The sequence below is a fragment of the Protopterus annectens genome, chromosome 6.part1 (genome assembly GCF_019279795.1).
Source record: "Protopterus annectens isolate FY-2018-M chromosome 6.part1, PAN1.0, whole genome shotgun sequence".
NCBI classification, from domain to species: Eukaryota; Metazoa; Chordata; order Ceratodontiformes; family Protopteridae; genus Protopterus; species Protopterus annectens.
In genome coordinates this window covers 454,104,586-454,129,403 of record NC_056738.1, presented here as the reverse complement: position 1 = coordinate 454,129,403, position 24,818 = coordinate 454,104,586, and the positions used below count along the sequence as shown (strand labels likewise).

Below are 24,818 nucleotides of genomic sequence, written 5' to 3'. Positions count from 1 at the left end.
CAAGATTTGAATAAAAATATAGATTGTTTGCACAATGACTAAAAAATATTTAACAAACAAGTACACAGTCCATTAGCCACCCCCCCCCAAGAAATGTTGTCAACTAAAATATAGACTAAAACTAAAATATAGACTAAATGCTAAAACATATAGTGTAAGCATAGACTATTTTAATGTATTACAAAATTGTCAAAATTAGAACATAATTCAGATGTAACTATCCCCTATTTATGCACATTGCAATATATTAGCAAAAATCACGTGATACTGAAATAGAATAAGTGATCTGTTAGTTAGACATAATCAACCGACTGCAAATTATGTTGTTTTTGACTAGAGAAGGAAATCAGTTATTTTACATTAGCGAGTTTCCATTACAAGTACATAACTGTGTTGCAAAGTTGTCTTAGAATTTGGAGGACTCCAACAGAATTAAAAGAATTATGACTACCAAAGCAGTATAAAAGGATTTATCCCCCTCCCCCCACCACCACAGAATTACATGAATTCAGGGGTCATGACAGGTTCACAGGCTTGGTGAACAAGGCCAAGCAGAGGCATAAATAGGGTGGGGCAAAGGGGTTGCCTGCCACAGGTGAAAAGTGTTAGGGGACACAATCAGCATAGTCCACTGCCTTGGGCAGCCATTATTCCCTGTTCATCTTTTTTGCTTCAGATTACTTCTCCTTAGCCATACATTCATCAAATCTTGGTGAATATGAGGTTGTTAGAGAAGATCCCTGTACTTCCTGTACTTGCCGTTATATTTGTAGATTTTCCAATTTTTTCCAGTTTTCCTTTTACGTCATCTTATCATTTTCTTTATATTCTTTTTTTTTTTTTTTTTTTTTTTTTTTGGAACTTTCAGTTGCTGTCTGATTTTTGTCTCTTTCTGGTTTGAGTTCCATTCCCACTTTGTTCCAAAGTGCTTCTTTTAAATAACAATTTATCTATTGCCTTTATATCCTCACTCCAACTATGATGCTCACTTTGTATATAATATATGTATATATTGCATTTTGTCATTCTCTCTGTATATAATGTCATGTATCTATTGTGTTTTACCCAGTCTGAGACTGAAATGGCTCCACTGTGATCAGTGATCGGCCTGGTTAACAAATCCAAAATAACATAAAACAAAAAATAAAATAAGCAAATATGTCATTTTAGACTTATTCTGTTCATGTTTACAGCTTCCACTATGTTTGTATCTGGTGAGGTCAGCAAATATGTATGCAGTCTCACTACTGTGGATCTATATATATAATTATTTTCAAAGAGGCTCATAGCTCCTTCAGAGCAAGGAATATATAATCTTGGTATGCAATGTTTTTTGTATATCATTTGGTAATCATGAAGCATTTTTCTTGTTTTCTTGTCTAATTGATTCAATGCCTTTTGTAGCCATTTAGTCACACCAAAGCTGTAAGCTAGAACAGGGAGAGCAAATTGATTTATAGCTTGGATTTTATTCATAGATATCAAAGCAAGTTTAAATATTAGCTTTAGTTTTCTGAAATATTTGTTATTGAGCTTTATTCTTATTTGTTCATGTTTTATAGTTAACCTGTCATCTATTCCCAAATATTTATATACTCCCTTCTGATCAAGTTCCTTTATATTGCATTCCTGTCCCAGATTGATATTTTCCTTGTGCTGCAGTTTTTCTTTTACAAATGTTACTTTTGCACACTTATTAAGACTGAATGCCATTCTTTTATCACCTTAGAAAGTTTTAACCATTTGTAGTTGTGGCGGTTTGCTGAAATGGTCGTTCGACACATATGTGTCAATCAAGAGGTTGCCAACATTCCATCCATTCATGCTTTTATTATAGACCCCCTTTACTAGATAGAGGTCAAACATTAATGTAGTTGAATTTGCCATTGTGTAAGGTTTAAGATGAAATCTTATAAAACCTTGTACATAGCATGACTTTGGAATTATTGATGCAAATATGAGCAAACAATATTTGATGCCTAGAAGAGTCAGTAGGAGTTAACTGCAGATGCACCTGGTGGCGTCACTCGGACATAATGAGTTAACCTATTAAGTAAACAGCTTGTTGGGTTAACGGCAAGATAAAATAGCAGTGATGACAGAGACTCACCCCAGAATATCACCCTTTGATTTTTATACATGGGATAATAATTTGCCCTTTGTTGTAGTATGGCTGCAAAATAGTTTGTCACTATTTCATATTCACTGCAATGAAACTGATCAGTGTAGGGAGCATCTTATACATCTGTAAGCATTCCATTATCCATGAATGTGGGATGCTATCAAATGCTTTTTTGTAATGTACCCATACCATACTTATATTCTTCCCCTTATGAGACCTCTCTGTTATGATTTATTTTAGCAACAAATGATCTTTTGTTCCATATAAATTTCTTTTATTACCTTTTAATTTTATTTGATCACCACTATTGAATTATTTTCTAAATGTCTATAAACAATATCTGCATCAATTCCAGTATATCATTTGTATATCATCAGAAGGCAACTTACTGGTCTATAGTTATTAGGATTGCTTGCAGCTTCACTCTAAAGCAGGAATATTATTTTTCCCATTGTTAACCAAGTTGGTGTCTGTTCAGGATGGGTATATAAGTAATTTCAGTCTTTGTTTAAAGATGCTAATGCCTTTAGCCAGAAGTTAGGTACTCTGTCCGGGTCCTGGATTTTCCATTTAGGAGCTTTTCTTAATTCTGTTTCAATTTCTCTGGCTGTTACTTCATCACATTTCATATAATATGCACTAGAACTCCTTGTTTCTTTTAATTCTTCTTTCTTTTATCATCTTCATTATGTTCAACAGGGTCTTCATAAATAGCTCTCCAAAATGCATCTATTTCTTCTTTTTTTTGGAGGTGTTTCTTTTTCTTTTGCTTTATTTCCCAGTTTTCTATAAAACCTTTTAGGGTTATCATTTAATTGCTTATTTTGTATTTTCCATTATATTTATCTGCATAGCTTCTAAGTTTTTCTGCATGTGCTGATATTTTTACTTTATTGTTGGGATCTGTCTTTCTAAGGATTCTTGATGATCTGTTACATTTTCTATATTCTTCCAATAGTAAAAGTTCTTGCCTTAATTGCTTTATTGTTTTCTCTACTAGTTGTTTCCATGGTAACACTCTTCTTCCTTCCTGGTTTATGGTTTTCTCTACTAGTTGTTTCCATGATGACATTCTTCTTCCTCCCTTTCTTTCCCCTCGTTCCTGTATATTCTGATGGACCTCCTGCATATCCACAAAACAAACAGCACCAGAATTACCTGTTCTGCAGACTTAAACCTTGCCTGTGATATAAATAGGACCTGCTGGAGAGACAGGTATGTATCCCAGAGATTACCCCGTCTCTGGAATAGGCTCCTTGTCCATGTGAAGCAGAGAGTTCTTCTCTAACCCAATTCAAGTGCAACCTGAACAATTGGTTGGGGAACAGGAAATCCATCCCTGGTTTGGCACTTATGTCTTTAATGCACACAGGCAACCTGTAAATGGTTCATCTTCCAGGTCCCTGCTTGTAAATATTTCATAAACCTTGCCTGTGATATAAATAGGACCTGCTGGAGAGACAGGTATGTATCCCAGAGATTACCCCGTCTCTGGAATAGGCTCCTTGTCCATGTGAAGCAGAGAGTTCTTCTCTAACCCAATTCAAGTGCAACCTGAACAATTGGTTGGGGAACAGGAAATCCATCCCTGGTTTGGCACTTATGTCTTTAATGCACACAGGCAACCTGTAAATGGTTCATCTTCCAGGTCCCTGCTTGTAAATGTTTCATCTCCCAATCCCTTGCTTACACTTATCAAGGGTATAAGAACTTGTCAGTGATTTTGAATGCATGAATAAGGCTTAAAAATGCCCCTGTGGTCATTAGCCTAGTAAACACCTATGAACCTATCGAAGCAATGACAGCAAAGGTTTGATATTTTTGTATTACATCTGGGATATCAGAAAAAAACAAAGAAATACAAGTCAGTGTGTTTCTTCACAAGGTTAGAGGTGATACGTGCCATATACTTCTCACAAAAAAGAAAGTTTTAAACATTAACATGATTCTAAGATAAACTTGCCATACATTTTAATTTATTTTTATTTACTGGAAGACAGTGGCTACAAGAAGCAATGCTTATGTAACTGAACCAGGATACAAAGATGAAGAATGTGAATTTCAGTAAAAATATAATTCATCAATTGGAGATAAAATTGTTAGTAGCATGACAATGATAGACTGAGAAGTAAACATTTGAGTGGCACATATTTAATAGACAAAGTTATAAATGTATGTACACCAAATGAGATTTCAGGTATACAAATTTGCTTGCAGAGGAAACAGATGTGTGCAAATTTAAATCTGAAGAGAGTTAAGATGAAACTGTCTTAAACTTTTGGTACTTATAATAATGTATAACAGTGCAAAAACCACCTACTTATGAGAAGGTGTAAAGAGTAGTCAGGAAATTATGGTGCAGATGAAAATAAGACAGAAAAAGTTGAATAGAAGTCATATTGTTGTGTTTATAGGCATTATGGCAAAACTGATCTGGCACTGAATAAAGCATGCAGACAATGTAATTTTTAAACCATTTATGAAATTTCATTAAACAGAAATAGAGAAAGCAGTCAGTGATATATTTTGCACATAAATGCTGAAAATTTTATTTATGTTGTGATGGGGAATTTGTGAATGACATTGATATGTGCCTTGGATACTGTGTCTGCAGAAATGGCAGAAGCACATGAATACTGCATGAAAATGAATCACTAGACTGAGAAACTGTACCTTAATGGGAAAATATTAATATTAACCTTGATGCTGGTGCAGAGTGTAATATCTTAACAAAAAGTGCATTTAGAAATGTGGGCTTAAAAAACACATAGAAGGGCCCTAACACAAAAAGGATAAAAATAACTTGCTGTACTTACAAGAATAGTGTTCTCTATGTGTTATTTTAGATTCTGTCACTGCAGCTATATAGCATAATAGAAGAGCAGCTTGTGAAAGGTTGGTTATAAGTGAATATACAATGTACAGATGAATTCTGAATCAAGATTATGTGATATCTATAATTCCTTAGCAATCAGTTACAAAAGAAAGGCTATGGCATTTCAGAAAGTGCTCAGGACTGATATAGAAATGCACATACTAAAATATATAGCAATGCATAAATAGCCAGAAGAAAGAAGAAATGACCAGGTCAGATACAGATGCTCTATATATTGTGACAAGATTTACTGTATCCAAGAGCCTTTGTCATCACAACAAAGAAGTTTAACCATTAAAGGGTGAGATAAACAACATATTTACAAAACAGGACCGGACTTCACATCAAGATTGTGATGTGTTGCCAACTATAGTACAGTCCAGTTCAAGAAATGACAAGAGAATAACAAAGATCACAGAGAATGAGTGAGTATCAGGAAAAGAAGTGTGTTCATTTGCTAGAAAAGTACTTCTTTTTTTTTAAAACAAGTTTATTGTTTTAACATATAAGAGAAATATCATAACAATTTTATACAAATAATTAAAAATAGGTATTATTATAATATTCAACAAAACAACTAAAGTATTTACAAAGACATCCACTACAATCAGATCAATTAATTAAACTAAAATACTGTGCTATTGAAATTAGAATTTTTTAACAAATTTTGTAAATTATCCCATACAATAAAATGTGATGTTTTTCTAGTTGTTCTCATTCTAATTGTGCTTATTTCCATATGACACATTATATTCATAACATTTTTAAATTCATTGAACGAAGGAGGTGTATCTGAAATCCAATTTCTAGTTATTATTTTCCTAGCCACTGCTAGGATAGACCATAACAAGGGAAGCTTAATCTTTTTAACACATTGAGGTATAGGTGTGTTGAATAATATAAGAGACTTAGAAATAATGAAATTATCTGTAAAAAGAGCCTGCAAAAATTCATTAATTGACTTCCAGTATTCTTTCAACTTCATACAGTCATAAAACATATGAGCCCAGTCAGCATTAATTTCTACATTACATCTCTTACATAGATTATCTTTATTATTAATTTTATTCATCATCAAAGGTGTATAAAAAGATCTATGTAAAATTTCCATGTATAAAGTCTCCAGACAATGGAAGATGTAGTTCTATAAGCAGATTCCAATATATATTGTTTATCTTGTTGAGTTGGTGGGTCCCCATTAATAGAGGTGAAATAATTCCAGTATGAATCTACATTGTAAAAAGTTTCTTGTCTGATAATTTTATGTATATATGAAAGTTTACCTTTATCAGAAACTTTATGCTGTAAATTTATTATCAAGTAATCAATCAGTTTTGGAATAGATTCTTTAACTGTTATAGACATTAGATCTATTCTATCAATGAGATGTTGTCTAAAGATCTGAACCTCTAACCAGCAAGTTTCTCTTAGATCAAATTCTTGTTTTAAGAAATCTAGATTTTTAACTTTATTATCAGATATCAGCTGATACCAGTACTTTAGATTATTATCTATAGCTAAATGAGCTCCTTCAGAAGTAGATGACATAAGCATACCCTGAGTATAAATTATAGGAATACAATAAAATTCCATTCCCTATACTTAGGGTGCATGAATATAAAGTTACGATAACTAATAATAATATTTAATGGGTAACAGACCATATGTTTAGGTGTAATAGGTGAAGTACAAAATTCCTTTAGCAACCACAACATGGAGTTATTTATAATCATATTTTTATGTGTTAAGGAGATTTTCATGAAGTGCATACTAATTAGCTCCCAATAATCTTTCCATTTTGACATATGACCGATCTATTAATAAAGTAATAACTTTTATAATAGAAGAGATAATATATAAATTAAAGTCTGGAAAAGAAATACCCCTTGAGACCAGCTATTAGTATGTTTCTTTAATGCAATCCTAGGTCTATTAGGTGCCCATAAGAAATTTAACATTAGTGTATTCAGTTTCTTGATAGTTATTTTTGTAGGTGAAAGTATTATTGATTGTATTAAGTATAAAATCTTGGGGAATATTATCATTTTAATAATTGTAAGTCTCTCCTCCATAGTAAAAAACATATTATTCCAGGTATTAAAAAGATTTTGTATATTAAGAAAACAGGTATTATAGTTATTATTTATAATAGATTTAATATCTTTAGATAGTATTATACCTAAATAAGTTATCTGACCTGAGTTGGGTACATATTTAGTAAAATCACTAATGAGAGTATTTTTCGTGTATATATAGGTAGTATTTTAGTTTTTCTTCATTGAATATTAAACCAGAAATACTTTTAAAATTCATCATTTTATCAAATAAAGACTGCATAGAAGAATTAGATCCTGCTGATGTAATTAGAACATCATCTGCAAAAGTTGAATTTTTGATGTTGTATTTTCTTCTATTTCAAAACCCTCTATGTCAGTACTGTTTCTAATCAAATTAGCCCAAGGCTCCATTACTAAAGTGAATAATAGTGGAGAAAGTGGACATCCTTGCTTTGTACCTTTAAGAATGGGTATTTTTGTGAAACATATGTTCCTACCTTAATATAAGCCAGCGTTCCTTTGTATAAATGCTCAATTAAATTTACAAATGCATCAGAGAAATTTGTGCACTTCAGTAAGGTAAACAGATAGTCCCAACTTACTGAATCAAATGCTGAACCTATATCAAGACTAATAAGTGTTAAATCTTTCTTTTTCCTATTTGCAAAATCAATTAATGTTAAAGTTCTTCTTATATTATCAAAAGTATTTCTATTTACAATGAAGCCCGTCTGATATATGTCTATAATGCCGGGGATAATTGTCTTCAATCTATCAGCAAAAATACTCATAAACATTTTATAATCAACATTAAGTAATGAGATGGGTCGATATGAAGAACATCTAGTTGGATCTTTATTAGGTTTTAAAATTGGTGAAATAAATGTATATTGCCAAGATGGGGGGGGTTATTAACTCAGTTTGGGCCAGAATAAAAACCTTATGTATTAATGAATATGTAGTTTTAGAAAGAATTTTATATATCTCTGGTATAATACCATCATTACCCGGTGCTTTGTTTGATTTAAGCTTATTTATTTGTGTAATAACTTCTGTATATGAAATACTCTTGTCCAATAGTTTAATCTGTTGTTTATTAAGCTTTTTATTCATGTTTGTGGTTATAAACTCCTTTATTTTATCTTTAGGTTCCATGTTAATGTTGTTATGGTTAATCTTGTGAAAGTGATTTCTAAATTCATCCAGTATTTCTGGTATACTAGAAACATTCTTCTTTTTCCTTAGAGAAAAGATTTTTTGATATGGTTTTGTTTATTCAATCTTTTTGTTTTATTTTTAAGTCTATGTAAGTATTTGGGGCTTATTGAATAAGACAAAAACTTGTATTTCTCTAAAGTTATTTTAACTTTATGAGTTAAAATTTCTTTGTATTTCTCATTTAGTTTGTTTATTTCTTCAATAACTTTCTTGTCCATAATATTTTCTTTATTATTATGTTTATAAGAGTCTAGTTTACTTTGAATATCTAACAATTCCTTATCCCAAGATTTCCTTTTGTTATTATACCATCTGATACTTTGTCCATATAGATATGATTTTAAGGCATCCCAAACATAGACAATGGAGACTTCAGGAGTATTATTTATGTCTAGAAAATGTTGTACTTCTGAAAGTATATATTCTTTATAGTCTTTTAGCTGAGTTAAGTATGCTGGTATCCTTTTGATCTGAACATTATGAGTATTTTTTATCATGAATTCAAAAACAATTGAGTTATGATCAGATATAGGACATGAAATGATTTTGGAATTAATTAAATCTGTTACCATCTGGTTAGAAATAAAGACCCTATCTATTTTTGAATACGTTTTGTATCTGTTAGAAAAAAAGGTGTATGGTAATGATTTTGACTCTATCTGATTATTAATATCATTCAAATGATAAGAATTAGCAAAATCATTTAAATGTTTTGCATTAGATGTAAATAGAAGTTATGTTCTTACCATAACATTCCATGTTAGTTGTCTTCTTCTCGCCTTCTTCTTGCTGGATGGGTTCGAAGCCGACCTCGGCTCCGACTCGGCCACTCTAAAAGCTCGAGAGTTGGTTCCACCGGCTCGAGGCTCCCCTTATATCCCACAATGCTAGGCGAGAGTTACCTCAGATCTCGTTTGTAAGCTAACCCCAGCTTATAACAGTAACAGTATAACTGTAAAACAGAATCCACCTCTAACAACAGGAAGAAAGAAGGGTGACCTACATCCTGAAACAAGAAATATGCATAATAGCATATGACTAAGAAAGAGGTGGTAGAAAGAGAGGTCACGATCACAACTCCTCTAGGTCTGTCCAGGCCAGGGGAAGGAGGGTGGGACGAAGAAGAAGGCGAGAAGAAGACAACTAACATGGAACGTTATGGTAAGAACATAACTTCTATATGTTAAGTTGTCTATCTCGCCTTCATTCTTGCTGGATGGGACCGCGTCCTAGCACCTTGTCCCGGTGGCCTAACGGAACAGACTCCTGAGAACAGTGGAACCAAAATTAGCTCTATGCCTAGAAGCTAAATCCAACTTATAATGGGAAATAAAAGTGTGAGGAGTAGCCCAAGTAGCCGCTGCACAAATGGTGTCAATAGGCAGTCTGTCTTGGAAGGCTAGAGAAGTAGCCAAAGCTCTGGTGGAATGGGCTTTAGGTTTATTAGGCAGTTTTTGGCGTCTAATCTCATAAACAAGGGTAATCAGAGATGTTAGCCATCTGGATAATGATACCTTTGAAACTGGAAGTCCCTTTCTGCTTTCCGCATAGGAGACAAACAGCTGATCAGATTTTCTGAATTGTTTCGTCCTGTCCAAGTAGTACCTTAATTGACGATGAACATCCAGGCAGTGTAATTTTTGTTCAGACCTATTTGAATACTCTGGGAAAAAGACAGGGAGGTCAATGCTTTGGTTTAGATTTGATGTTGAAACCACCTTAGGCAAAAAGGACGGGTTAGTTCGTAAGGAAACTCTGTCCTTATGGAACAAAAGATAAGGAGAACGACAACTGAGTGCTTGAAGTTCTGAAATTCTTCTAGCTGATGTGATAGCCACCAGAAAGAGAGTTTTCCATGATAATAATTTCAAGGAACATGAAGCTGCAGGTTCGAAAGGGGAAAGAATCAAAGAAGCAAGAACTAAATTTAGGTCCGAAGGAGAAGGAGGATTTCTTATAGGAGGTCTGAGAAGAAAAACTCCTTTCAAAAAGGCTTTGCAAAGTTTGTGGGACATTAGGGCAGATTCAGAAATGCCCACATGAAAATTAGAAATAGCTGCCAATTGAACCTTAAGAGTAGATGGAGATGAACCTGCATGGAAGAGTTCAGCTAGAAAATCAAGGACTAGTTGGATGGAAGCGGTGAAAGGATCTATGTCCTTTCCTTGTGCCCAATATGAGAAGCGTTTCCACTTACTCAAATAAATCTTTCGAGTGGAAGATTTATGGGAAGCTATCAATATATCTCTAACCGAGTGAGATAATTGAGGAAGCCTGGCTACGGTTGGAACTGGAGGAACCAAGCAGTGAGGTTCAGAGAGGGGAGGGAGCGATGAAACTGACCCGACTGGTGGATCAAAAGATCTGGAACTAGGTCCAGACTCCACGGTCGCTCCAAGAGAAAACGATGTAGAAAGGGGAACCACACTTGTCGAGGCCAGTAAGGAGCAATGAGGATCAAAGAGGCCTTCTGAGCGATAGCTTTCTGTATTACTTGAGAGATCAGAGGGAAAGGAGGAAATGCATACAGAAGTCCCCGGGGCCAAACTTGGACTAGAGCGTCCCTGCTGGGTTGGCCTGGTAAAGGGAATAGAGTGAAGTATTCTCTGCACTTGCTGTTTTGGGGAGTAGCAAAAAGATCGCAGCAAGGCTGACCCCACTTGAGAAATATCTCTCTCACTACAGAGTCTTTCAGAGACCACTCGTGAGGCATGAGTATAGCTCTGCTCAACTTGTCCGCAATGTGATTGGACTTCCCGGGGATGTGCGTTGCTATCAGAAAACGCTGAGAAGAAATCGCCCATTGCCACAGTCTGAGTGCTTCTCGACACAGGGGGTATGATCTGGTTCCGCCTTGTTTGTTGATGTACCACACTACAGACATGTTGTCTGTCTGGATTGCAATCGTTCCCAAGGGAAGAGAGTCTTGAAGGGCTTGCAACGCTAAAAGCACTGCTCTCATCTCCAGAACATTTATGTGCAAGTGGCATTCGTTTGGTTGCCATGTGCCCTGGACTGTCCTGCCCTGATAATGCCCCCACCCGATCAGGGAGGCATCCGTTGTCAGAGTAGCAACCGGAGGAGGTGGAACAAATGGTCTTCCCGACAGGAGCTGGGGGGAAGACATCCACCACATGAGATGCTTTTTGCACGTTTGCGTGATCATAATGGTGTGAGACATTGGAAGTTCCTGGTATGACCATTGAGAAAAAGCATCCACTGAAGGATCCGCATGTGGTATCTGGCCAATGGGAGGAGAGGTATGGCCGCTGCCATGATTCCCAACACCTTTAGAACTAACCTGGCTTTGGCTCTGTTGTTGTTGTGAAGAAGTGACACCAATTTGTGAATGTCTGATATCCTTTGGTTCGTTAGCGTTGCAGACATGTTTATAGTATCTAAATTTGCGCCTATGTAGGTAATAGTACGACAAGGCGACAAAACAGACTTTTCGCAATTTATTGAAATACCCAGTTTTTGACAAACGCGAAAAGTATAATCTCTGGCCATCAGAAGGAGATGCTTGGTGGGAGCTGTGAGAAGCCAGTCGTCCAAATATGGAAACACCTGGAATCCTTGTCGTCTCAGGTGAGAAGCTACCACTGCCATGCATTTGGTAAACACCCGGGGGGCAGTGGTGAGACCAAAGGGCAGGGCCCTGAACTGAAAATGACTGGTTCCCAGCCTGAAGCGGAGGAATCTTCTGGAGCGTCTGTTCATTTTTATGTGATAGTACGCATCCCGAAGGTCTATAGAGCACATCCAATTTCCTTTGCCCAAAAGGGGAAGAATGGATTGCAGCGTGACCATCCGAAATCTTGTTTTCTTGACTGATTTGTTCAAGACACTGAGATCCAAAATCGGTCTCCAGTCCCCTGTTTTCTTTGGAACTAAAAAGAACCTTGAGTAGATTCCGGATCCTTGTTGGTCTGCTGGCACTGATTGAATTGCTCTTTTTGCAAGCAGTTTTGAAATTTCCAAAGCTGCTATATCCCTTTGAGCGGGTGGAACATCTGGAAGGGATTTTTTTGACTGATTTGGAAAACGAAAAAAGGGGATAGAATAGCCTTCGGAAATGATGGACTGTACCCATTTGTCTTGAGTCAGGGATAGCCAGGCTTCTGGGTACAGTGACAATCTTCCCCCGACTGCCTCCGAAGATGGGCAGTCGGGCAACACCTCAGGGATGCTGAAAAGGCTTGTCAGGAAAAGCTTCCCGATTGCCCTGGTTCTGCGGACCCCCCCTGCCCCTAGGGCGACGTCTACCATTGTTATTCCCACCTCTGCCTTTGGTAGGAAAACGACTCTGTGCATCAGGCGAAGTCCCTTGAGATTGTTTACGGAACCACATCTTCCCACCCTTCTGGCCTTTGGGGTAAGGCCTAGAAGGAGTCGAAAAACGGACTCCGACGGCAGAAAGGGTCTTGCCATCAGTCTCGCACCTAGTCAGGGTTTCTTTCACTTGAGGACCAAAGAGAGATGATCCATCAAAAGGGGAGTTCATGAAAGACGTCTTGAAAGGTTCTGCAAAGTTGCATAGCCGCATCCAGGCGTGCCTACGCAAGGCTACCCCTGTCCCTGCGGCTCTGCTCGCTCCATCAGCCGCATAAGAGAGGAGGCGCATGGAGGAGTTGGATATGGAATTAAGGGTAGCCAGCTGCGTGTTCATTTTCTCTTGGAAACCCGCAGCTGTAGGGTCCTTTACTATTTCACTCGCTTCCTTGATCAAGTCCCTTTGAAGACGAGTGAAATGGCACAGGTAATTCAGCGAACGCATGGTAAATGTCGCTGAGGAGAACATCCGCTTCCCGTACCTATCCATGGACCTAGATTCCTTGTTAGGTGGATGGACAGGCACTGAAGGATCAGCCAGTTCCTTCTTTGTGGCGGCAGCTACCACCATAGCATCCACAGAAACTCCTTTTGATAAAAATTGCTTGTCTGATGGAGCTGTGATGAATTTGGAGGGTCTCCTGGGAGTGGGGTCCACTGAATCAGGAGCCGTCCATGCCTTCTTAGCAACCACCTGCATGAGGCGGTCGAAGGGGGACACCCAGGAGGTGGAAGGACGAGAGCCAAACGCCTCAAGATACACAGATTCGTCCTCCGAAGGGTTGAGGGCTGGCCAATTTCCCCTCTGTTTCAGGATCTCCAGAATGTCTGCAAATGAGACATCTTCAGAAGGGGAATGGGGGGAACCCTCAGAATCATCCAGATCTGTGTCTGACGTGATAGACTCAGGTGAGTCAATGTGTTTCCTCTTGCACTTCCTCTTCCGAGGGGGCTCTTCTGCCAAATCAGGAGAGGCCTCGGAAGAGGATGAAATCCCCACAGGGGGTTCCTGAGGAGCTGGCTCTCTACGGTCCGGGATGAGGGAGTGAGTCGACTTACCCTGAGGCAGCATAGAGGGAGGGGCGGACGGAGCCGACTGTGGGGTAGAGCCTGGCTCTAACACACTCCGCATGACCTCGAATGCACCCTTGTCAGGCAGAGCCAGAGGTCCCCACTCTGAAGAGCTAAGAACCCCCCTCGGCACCGACAGTGATGGCTCCGAGGTCGATGTCGGAGCCGAACTCACCAGCGCCGAAGCCCCGAGAGGGAGAGGGGGGTCGGACAAGGGTCCGATGCCACTCACCCCCTCGGAGCCGACGAGGGAAGTCCGGCGCCGAGATTCTTCCAAAGAAGAAAACGGAGCCGACGACGGAGCCGAAGACAATTGTCTCGGCTCCGAAGTAATCACAGTCTCGGTTCCGACGCGACCCGGCTCCGAACTCAGAAGAGTCGAAGGAGGAAAGAGTTGATGGACCGGGGCAGGCATCGACTGATGAGTCGGGCTCTGAAGCATCTGGGCTAGTGCCTCGGACTTAAGTAGTCGACTCACTACCCTCTGAAGGTCATGATCGGACAGCCTCGATGACCTAGAGGAATGAGACCTTTGGCTCCGTTCAGACAGCAGGGGAGAACCTGGAGCCGAATGAACGGAGCCAATAGATGGTGACCTTGATCTCTTTCTAGTTGTCGGCTCAAGATCTGGTCGGAGCCGACACGGGTACTTCAATAACCTCGGCTCCAGCCGGAGCCGAGGGAGCCACAGAAACTGTGGACTGAGACTTATCGGCTCCAGCCGGAGCCGATAAGGGCAAAGGTTGAACAACCTGAGGTCTCGGCTCAGAAGCCGGAGCCGAAGACCTCGATGCCTTAGAGGGCTTCCCTGTTGAGACAGACAGGGAATCCTCTGGCTTCAACAAGCCTCTCAGAATTAGCTTGTTTTTTCTTTCCTGCAGGACCCTGGGGCTGAAGCCATGGCAAACAGCACAGGAGTCCTGCAGGTGCAAAGGCCCCAGACAATAGACACAAGAAGTGTGAGTGTCTGTCAGAGACATTTTCTGACAGCACGCATCACACTTCTTGAATCCGGAGACCTTTGCTTCTTTAGACATTGCCTAACTGACAGGTGTACACAAACACACACTCAACACACCAGTTATACCCTGTCAGAAAATATAATAATTTTAGTAATGATACTAGAATTTAAGTACAACAAAATTATAGTAAAATTATAGTAAACTACACAAACACTCCCTTAGGGAAAAGAAGGCCTAAGGCCCAAGGGAAGAACCAAAGGTTCTTTTAGAAAAGAAACGGGAAAAAAATAGGGTCGGGGATAAAGTTCTATGGTCTACACTAATCTAAGAAGAATTTAACTTAAAAAGGGGTAAAAAGAGTAACTTTTAGAAGAAAAAGCTAACACTCACCAGGAACCGGTAGAAGCAACCAACCTCGAAGCTGTAGCGGCAAACGAGATCTGAGGTAACTCTCGCCTAGCATTGTGGGATATAAGGGGAGCCTCGAGCCGGTGGAACCAACTCTCGAGCTTTTAGAGTGGCCGAGTCGGAGCCGAGGTCGGCTCCGAACCCATCCAGCAAGAATGAAGGCGAGATAGACAACTTAACATTTCTTCTTTTCTTTATAGTGGTAGTATCACTTTCATGTAGTATACAATTAAAATCACCAGCTAAAATAATATCCCCTATAGAGAATAATATGATCTTATCAATATGATGTTTCACTGTATTAATACCAATTCCAGGTATCCAGTATACATTAATTAAAGTGTAAGTCTTCCCATTAATTTGTATTGTAACCATACAAAACATTCCTTTGTCATCCTGATAAGACTTAATGGTTTTAGGAATGGGCATACTTTTATTCCATAAAATAGCCACTCCTCTTTTTTTCTGAGTGTGCTCTGAACTAACCAATACTGCATACTTATTAGTGGCTAGTTTATCAATATCTTTTTTCAAGAGATGGGTTTCTTGCAGGAAGACTAGATTGGCCTTGTGTAGATTAATGTATCTTATTAGGCTTGCCCTTTTACACGGATTATTCAATCCATTAATGTTTAAAGAAATTCCTTTTAAAGATGTCATTTGGCATTTTTAAAACTCAAGAATCTTATGATCGAAATAACAAATAACAAGATAAATAATGTTACATCTCCTCTTTTAGGTGTACCTTTAAATATAGCTGTATTTATTAAATCTCTTATGGGATTTTGTATAGGATTCAGTTTTGTTTGTAGTGACAATGAGTGTACAAAATATATTGTGGATGTCAAAACTATATACATATAACAATGAACAAGTGAAAATAATGTAAGGATTAAACCTTGCATCCCGCCTGGAGTTGAAAACTCCAACTTAGAGCAGTATTTACTACTCAAGTTAACCCCTACCCTAAGCAGCAGTACCTCAGCTACCACCTTATCAATTTAATACTAGTTATATTTAACTGAGGTTAACAGTTTTCAGTTCAATTATCTATCAAGACAAAACTACACATTTGGTAAAACAGCATCATATAAACTAAAATAAACTTTTTTTTTTTTTTTTTTTAAACTGTTCATACTATTATATAGATCTATGTAATATATAACACTTGAATTCTAATAGCATTCAAATAATCTTAATGTTAGAAATCAAGAGGAGAGAAAATTATGTTCTAACATTCATTTAAATCAAAAACTTTGGCTAATATGATTCAGACATTACATGCATTAAGATGCATCTATTTTCTGTCATGTGAATTCTATCAACAGCTTCCAAAAAAATCTTGAACTGTTTGTATATGAGCATTTACTTAAACTCATTATTGTCAATAGAGTAAAATATTGTATTCATAAAAATTATTATAAATCATATTGCATAGTTATGCAGATTCTCAGAAACACCTGCGTTATTACCTAAAAAAAAAAAAAAAAGCCATCACACACATAAACACAGACACACACACATACATATACACACACACATACACACACACACACACACACACACACACACACACACACACACACACACACACACACACACATATACACATACACATATATACATAGATACACACACACACACACACACACACACACACACACACACACACACACACACACACACACACACACACACACACATATATATATATATCTGATCTCACTGAGTTGTGTGTTAGTAGAGCACTATCCTACTTGCTGTCCCTAGAATAAATCTGTCTGCTTTATACAAAATAATGCACAGCAAACACATATTAGTAACCAGATTTTACAATCATGCTAACCTACTGCTTTAAAATATATCACATGACATTTCTTCCAGAATAGAGTTATAAGATTATTTATGCTTGCCAATCAGATGAATTAAATGAGTTATAGTAAAGTATATGTTTGGGACACAAGTTTTTAACACAGATTATTATGCTACTGTTAAGTAGATTTTCAAAAACATTTAAATAAATGTTTCATTTTCTATGCCTTCTAAAATAAGATATTTACTTGCTACAAGAAACTACATCATCCAAACTCATCATAACTGACATATTTTATGAATAGAGTATTTTTCCTGAATCTGTGGTGTGTCAGTGTGATAACCTTGTCAATGTTTATACTAACTGCTTTCAGTTTCTCTGTGAAAATTCTGTGAGTGAAGCTTCTGAGGAAACTCATGGACACTATGCATGAGACAGCCCACATCCCAGATTGTCTCCCTTAACATTTTGGCGGGAAACTTATTAAAACTTGTGGCAAACATTCATTTTGTCAATAGAGTAAAATATTGTATTCATAGAAATTATTATAAATCATATTGGATAGTTATGCAGATTCTCAGAAAAAAAAGCCATCACACTCACACACACACACACACATACATACATACACACACACACACACACACACACACACACACACACACACACACACACACACACACACACACACACACACACACACACACACATATATATATATATATATATATCTGATCTCACTGAGTTGTGTGTTAGTAGAGCACTAGCCTACTTGCTGTCCCTAGAATAAATCTGTCTGCTTTATGCAAAATAATGCACAGCAAACACATATTGGTAACCAGATTTTACAATCATGCTAACCTACTGCTTTAAAATATATCACATGACATTTCTTCCAGAATAGAGTTATAAGATTATTTATGTTTGTCAATCAGATGAATTAAATGAGTTATAGTAAAGTATATGTTTGGAACACAAATTTTTAACACAGATTATTATGCTGCTGTTAAGTAGATTTTCAAAAACATTTAAATAAATGTTTCATTTTTTATGCCTTCTAAAATAAGACATTTACTTACTACAAGAAACTACATCATTTAAACTCATTATAACTGACATATTTTATGAACAGAGTATTTTTCCTGAATCTGTGGTGTGTCAGTGTGATAACCTTGTCAATGTTTATACTAACTGCTTTCAGTTTCTCTGTGAGAATTCTGTGATTTGAAGATTCTGAGGTAACTCAAGGACATTGTGCATAAGACAGCCCACATCCCAGATTGTCTCTCTTAACATTTTGGCAGGAAACTTATTAAAAACTAGTGACAAACATTCATTTAGCAGTGTAAATGCATCTAAACATGACAGAACCTCCACAATGTATTCCACAGATCATCACAGCCTCTATGCAAGTGAAATTAAACTCAAAATTACCAACAAGCAATAAAACTCAGCATTCTTCTCCCAACTCAATTTTCATACAAATCCTATTATTCACTGTGCCCACACAGTCTAAAGCATTTCTATATATTAATAAAGAAAAGAAAAGAGAGTAGAAAATAAAAGGGAGTGAGGCAGAAATAAAAAATGTAAGAGAAAGCTGTAAGAAGTATATACAATGGAATGTTACTTACTGTTTATATTAATAGAGTTAAAAATAAAACATATTATTTACTCTTATTTAGTTCTGATTATTATTAGTTAAAGCATGACAGATTATTTACAAACAAGCATAAGCAGTATAATCAAGAAAGTATAATTAGAAATAGCATTTGAAGAACTTATAAACTTTTACAAGAAATAAATATGTTATTATTCTATTAATGATATTTTCATTACTGTTCTCTCCCTGCCCTCCCCCACCCTTTACCCACTACATATTCTAAATAGAATGTCATTGTTTAAACAAAGAAAATAATAAAAGAAGAAGGAAAAAAAAAAGGTAAAGATAAAAAAATGTATCAAATTACTAACCTTACTTTTTTCAGAAAGAAAAACAAATCGAGTCACAGCCTGCCATTAAATCCTCAGGCATTTTGACTGGTTATGAAACAAAACATTTCTTTGCACATAGAGAATAACTTTGATTAAATATTTTCCAAAATATTTGTGGCTTTCTGGAAATGCAGGAACTATATTCAAAAAGATTAATAATGAACTAAAATGATGAGAGAGAAAAAAAACATATAACAAATCATTTGTTTTTTAGTCTCTTCTTCTTCTCTGAAGTCTTCCAGGAAGCTTCAGTTGCCAATCTCTTTAATGAAGAACTAGCCCATTCCATTTCTTCTATTTTATCCAAAATCCTTTTTTCTTTGACAAACAGTAAAGCAGAGTCTAAATCATCGAAGACCTTAGGACCATCAGGAAGGAAGATTTTAAGCTTGGCAGGAAACAGAAGGTATGTTTTAAACTGTGCTTTTTAAGCTCCCTTATTAGTGGCAGAAAACTTTTCTTTTAGCAATTACCATGGAAGAATAGTCATTGTCAAAATGCACAGTTGTCTCATTAAACTTAACAGGAGCTTTAGCCCAAGCAGATTTAAGAACCATCTCTTTATCAAAAGATGATAGAAATCTAACTATAACTGATCTAGGATAGTTTTTGTTAGAGTTAGTATTAGCTATAGATCTATGTGCTCTTCGATACCAAAAGAGAATGCTTCTGGTAAATCTAAAGTTTTAGGGAGCCATGTTGTTAAAAAGAAGTAATATTGTTACCTTCAATATTTTCTGGCAGTCCAAAAATCCTAATGTTATTGCGCCTAGATCTATTTTCCAGGTCATCCAGCTTTGTTTGTAAATGTGTATTTTGTTTCAGCAGAAACTCAATGTTGATTTCCTGTTCTTGTATTTTATTTTCCATGTCATTCACAGCTTCTTCTATGCCTGTCATCTGGATCTTCTGTTGTTGCAGGTCCATATGTAACAAGTCTATTTGTTTTGTAGTTTTTTCTATGAAAGTGTCTATTTTAGTATCCATTTTATCCATCTTAGCAGTAAGTTGCTGGACTATAATTATCAGAGACTGAAGTTCTTTCTTGATGCTGGAGTCTTGAGAATTTGTCTTACTGGAACTCATTTCAGACTGATAAACTGACAGGAAAATTTCCAAAGTAATTTCTGACAGGAATATTATTAATATTTCCTTTCTTTTTTAGATATAGTTCAAGAACTATATAAAACAAACATATTTAGAAAGAAAATTACTTCAAGAATTAATTTTTTAAGTAATTAATTCCTGTCAATGTAATGAAATTGGTGGAGCTGAAGAAATCTGCTGCTATCCTGTGTTCATCCTTGGCCACGCCCATCGCTAGAAAAGTACTTCTGATGGAAAAGTTTATTCAGAAAATTCTCAACAAGGTTTGCTGATGACTGATTACTATTTATCTACTAAGATGACTTGACTAAGTATGACTATGGCTACCTCAGGAAATAAGATCTATATATATATGGGAGGATTATTATAGTTAGTAGCAAACAGTGACTTTAAGATGACAGCAAAGACTGATTTAGTAACCATTATTATTATCTAATTGCAAAAATGATTTCAAAGCATTTTGGGTTTGTTTGCACCTTGCATAAATAAAATGCTTAAGTTTATTCTAATAAGCATTTATTTTATAAAAAAAAGTATCATAAAATGAATACTTGCAAATGAAGGGGTATGTGATGTGTAACAGAGTGATATAGCTTTAATATTCCATATGCCCACCTCAAAGTATCTGCAGTGTATTTCATGTGATTTGCTTCTTCAGGCTGTTCTCTGTCAATTTATTAAAAAGGCTACATTTATTCATCCAACATTTCTATGTCTCTCTATTTAACACCTGGTATGGGTTACAGGAGTGTCAATAATTGTTAAATCCTTAATAAAATTCTCAGGACTCCATTGATGCTGAGACCCGAGATATTTTTTTTGAGGAAGCATTGAGGTCTCTGAAGCTGATGTAGGTGCTTAGTGAGGTGCATGCTGAAGGATGCATTATGTTTAGTGATGGGCCTAATAAGGGATAAACGAAACAGGACTATAACTTTTTTTTTATTCCAAGGAGATAGTACAAAGGTAAGTTGTGCAAACTACAAGGATTTTCTAACCACCAGAGAAATGCAGTGGTAAAAGGACTCTATTGTTAACACAGATATTTAAGTCTCTAATGACTGTGCCAAATCTAAGTGGAATGTTGTCTGTGTGGTAAGCAGTAGTGATGTTGTACTTCCTGAAGCAAGCTATGCTGCATTTCCTGGTGTTAAGGGTAAGCCTATGGTTAATACACCAAGCATTTATTTAGTCCAGCCCTTGCTGGAGGATCACCTCCAGTTTACAATCATCAACAAACTCGGTCAGCCATACTCTCTTGATTTTGGCTTTAATGTCATAGAAATAGATATCAAATAGGAGATGGCCTTGGACAGTGTCATGTGGGATACCACTGGTGGAATTTTCTGTTTAAAGGAAATATCTCTGACCTTAATGGGGTGGTTCCTATAAGACAGATAGTTACCAAGCCAGGGAATGATATGCAGGTTAATGTTGAGTTGGGAGAGTTTCTCAATAATCCTAGTATGAGAGATAGTGTTAAAACCCTTGGTAAGGTCCAAATAAGTGGAATGAACTGTGTGCTCCTTATCCATGGCCTCATTAACTCTTTCAAAGAAACCAACCAGCTTGAGCAAGCATTACCATCCTTGTAAAAAGCAGAACTGTGGTGTGCATCCAGGGATATAAGGTTACCTATATCATTGCTTATTAGCTCAGCTTAAATATATTCCATATCCTTGCAAATAATGCTAGTGAAACTAAAAAACCTGTAATTCCCAGAGTAAGTGGTGAGACCACCTTTATGCAGAGATATCACAGCTGCAATTCTCCAAACCTTGGGGACATGGTCATAGAAAACTCTCTGGCTCAAGACCAGATGGAAGGGTTTTGCTAGGTGTGACTTTAAGTTTTCCTGCAGAAATCCAGGAATATTGCCATATAATTTCTACAGCAGTTAGCCGTTAAAGTGTTTAGTCAAATTAATGTGCTATTCATGCATCTGTAATTTCATCGATGTGGTGCTAAAATATAATAAAATACAATAAGCAATCAATTATCTCCCCTGCACACCCCATGCCCCCCAGTGCTTAAAAATACCATCTTCCAGATGACTTAATAGAGGGGGAAAGGGAAAAATCCCTTAAGCCCAGGGTCCAGATTCTTGAAATAAGTTAAAGTGCAGACACCTGAGAATCATCAAAAAGAGTCAGATGATTCACAGGTCAGCTGAAAAAAAAGAACTGGCAAAAAGAAAAGATACTACATATATCTATACCTACATATATATATATATATATATATATATATATATATATATATATATATACACACACACACACACACACACACACACACACACACACACATGTGTGTGTGCATGTGCATGCATGCATATTCTTTTTTCTTCCTTCTTTCATCTTTTAGGCCCCCTTTATCAAGAAAGCTCATTTATACAGTTCCATATAATATGTTCTTTATATCTCATATATCTAAATGTAAGTTTTTTATATTATTTATCAGCAGATATTAGGACTTTTAGCATTACCTCACACGTCATTAAGAGAAGTTAAATAAAGTGAACAAGTACATCATTGCATAAGACTTCATGGAATTTGATATTTTGGCCTGAACACCTCTTGACCATAATTTGTTTCTTCTTCTACTGACTTCTTGTAAAACTATAATTTGTCTTTATTGTTTTTCATTTTATAATAAGAATCTGTTTTAATTTTACTTACACATAGATAGTGAAAAAAATGTAATATAATCACAGTAATGGCTCTTAGCAATCATTATAATTCTGGAATTTCAGCACTTGAAAATATAATTAAATTTTTTATTTTATTGACTTTAAATCAGTGTCCCTCTTGATGTTGTGAGTCTTGTAAGCAATGTTGCTACTATAAGAGCAAAAGTAAGATAAAAATATGTTTCTAACCTCTGCATACCTTACATTCATTTATCAGCTTGCTCTTCCTTCCCCATTAACATTCTTGTTGCAGCATTTAACACAGCAGACATCTGCATATCGCTCATCTTCATAAGTGCACGGCCATTGCATTTACATACTTCCAGTAAAGTCTTGGTGATTGCTTCATTGCTACCTACATGGTAACTGTGAACCTGTTTGCTCACTGACTGCATGATTAACTGACAACCAGATAAGGTATCATTTGTTGTATACATGTACTGTGTTTTGTACTGACACCAAGTATGTCACTAGTAGTACAGCCATTTACCAAACAAATAAATTACAGACGAATCTGGAAATTTCTAGCAGGGCCAAATATCCCCTTGAAGATGGCATGAATCAGAAGAGCGTTGAGTTAAAACATTCATCAGACAGGAACACAGGAACTATTTTGGGAGGTTGAAATAAGGTTAAAGTGTTTTTCTCACGGACATAAGGTTCACGGTTTGATTCTCACCTTTGGTCACTGTCTAGATATTGACTAGCCATGCAGTAATCTACATATTGATTGCCAACTATTAACTTATGAGGGGACAGGGTGAAGCAAAAGTGCTATAACTCAGGATACTTCTTGCAAAATAATGTTGATCTGAAGCTAACAGGTAGACGGCTGTTTTTTCACTTATCAAGAGTTTATTTACTGCATTTCTGTTTTGTAAGCTGAATTCTTCACAGTAGTGAAAACATTGAAATGTACTACTACCCTTCTAACAGATTAAAATGCAGCAAAAACTAGAAAGTAAATTTTGAGTCTTGTGGTAATGCAAACTGAATTTATAATTAAGTTACCACTTTTGACAGATTATATTATTCAACTGAACAGTGCCATTTTATATTTTATTGTATAAACCATTTATAATTGCTTGACTAAGGTGATCATGAAAAGAAATAGCTTAGGAACTTCTGTTTTCTCTAATATTTAGAGGTCCTTGTTTGATGATGGTGCTGAGTAAAGAGAATGCCATTCAGGAGTGGAGAGATTTAATGGGCCCTACAGATCCAGAAGAAGCAAAAGAAAAAGCACCACATTCCTTGCGTGCAAAATTTGCTCAAAGCATTTTACAAAATGCTGTGCATGGTGCATCCAACCAGGAACATGCTATGGAAAAAATCGAGTTTGTGTTTGGAGATATTGAAAGTGGAGACAACACAATACTTCAAGGTAATTGTAATATTGTTCCATTTTAAGTGGAATTAGACTATTGCATGTCCCTCAAAACAAGTACCCTTTCACACACTTTAATTCAGGAGTCCCTGATGAATGTCTAAAAGGCTATTGCAGTATTATGAATTGCTGCTTTTAAAAGAAAACATAATCCACATATAATGCACATTCATGATTTTTTATAAACTTACATAGAAGAAATATTGTAGTTTTTTTGTGGCTGAAGAATGTTATCTAATGTAGTGATACCATCTTCTAATTCATAAAATGTTAACCCCGACTCTCTGTATGTTGCACTCTGGCATAGTACTGGTGAGAAGCATGTTTACTCCTCTTATTTATAGATGGAATTGTTTTAAAACAATTTAGGGTGTGCGTTTCCTTAAAACACATTGAATTTGCTTGATTATTTATTTATTTATTTTTTTATTTTTATGTGGAGGTATTTTTGATTGGTTTTCGTGTATTTAAATTATTTAAACTGTTATCTAATTGTTGTTCATTAACCCTGATGAAGTCCATGATTTTTGGAGGAATGCACTTAGTTAATGCTGTGTATGTGGTCTGGGATAAAGAGAGTGATACCATTTAGGTGAGGTAGATTTTGATCTGTCTTCAGGCTTGTAAATTTTGGTTCTTAGTTTATGTTTTAAAACATTCTTGGATGCATTTTCAAACTCTAGAGACCACCCCTCTAATTTAAATTTTCCAATGAATTTGAGAGGAAGGAAGCTATGTAGCAGATAAGTTTTAGTTCTGAAAGGTCATGTAGTTAACTG

The 24,818-nt window shown here is 36.3% G+C and overlaps 1 protein-coding gene across 1 annotated transcript in view; it reads left to right on the top strand.

Moving 5' to 3' along the window:
* The window catches only part of LOC122805622 (thioredoxin domain-containing protein 6-like), a 563,041-nt gene that overhangs the window by 455,906 nt on the left and 82,317 nt on the right, over nt 1–24,818 (top strand). The window contains exon 16 of the mRNA XM_044075878.1: nt 23,798–24,036. Within this exon, the coding sequence (XP_043931813.1) occupies nt 23,798–24,036 (239 nt within the window). The remainder of the gene's footprint in view (nt 1–23,797; nt 24,037–24,818) is intronic.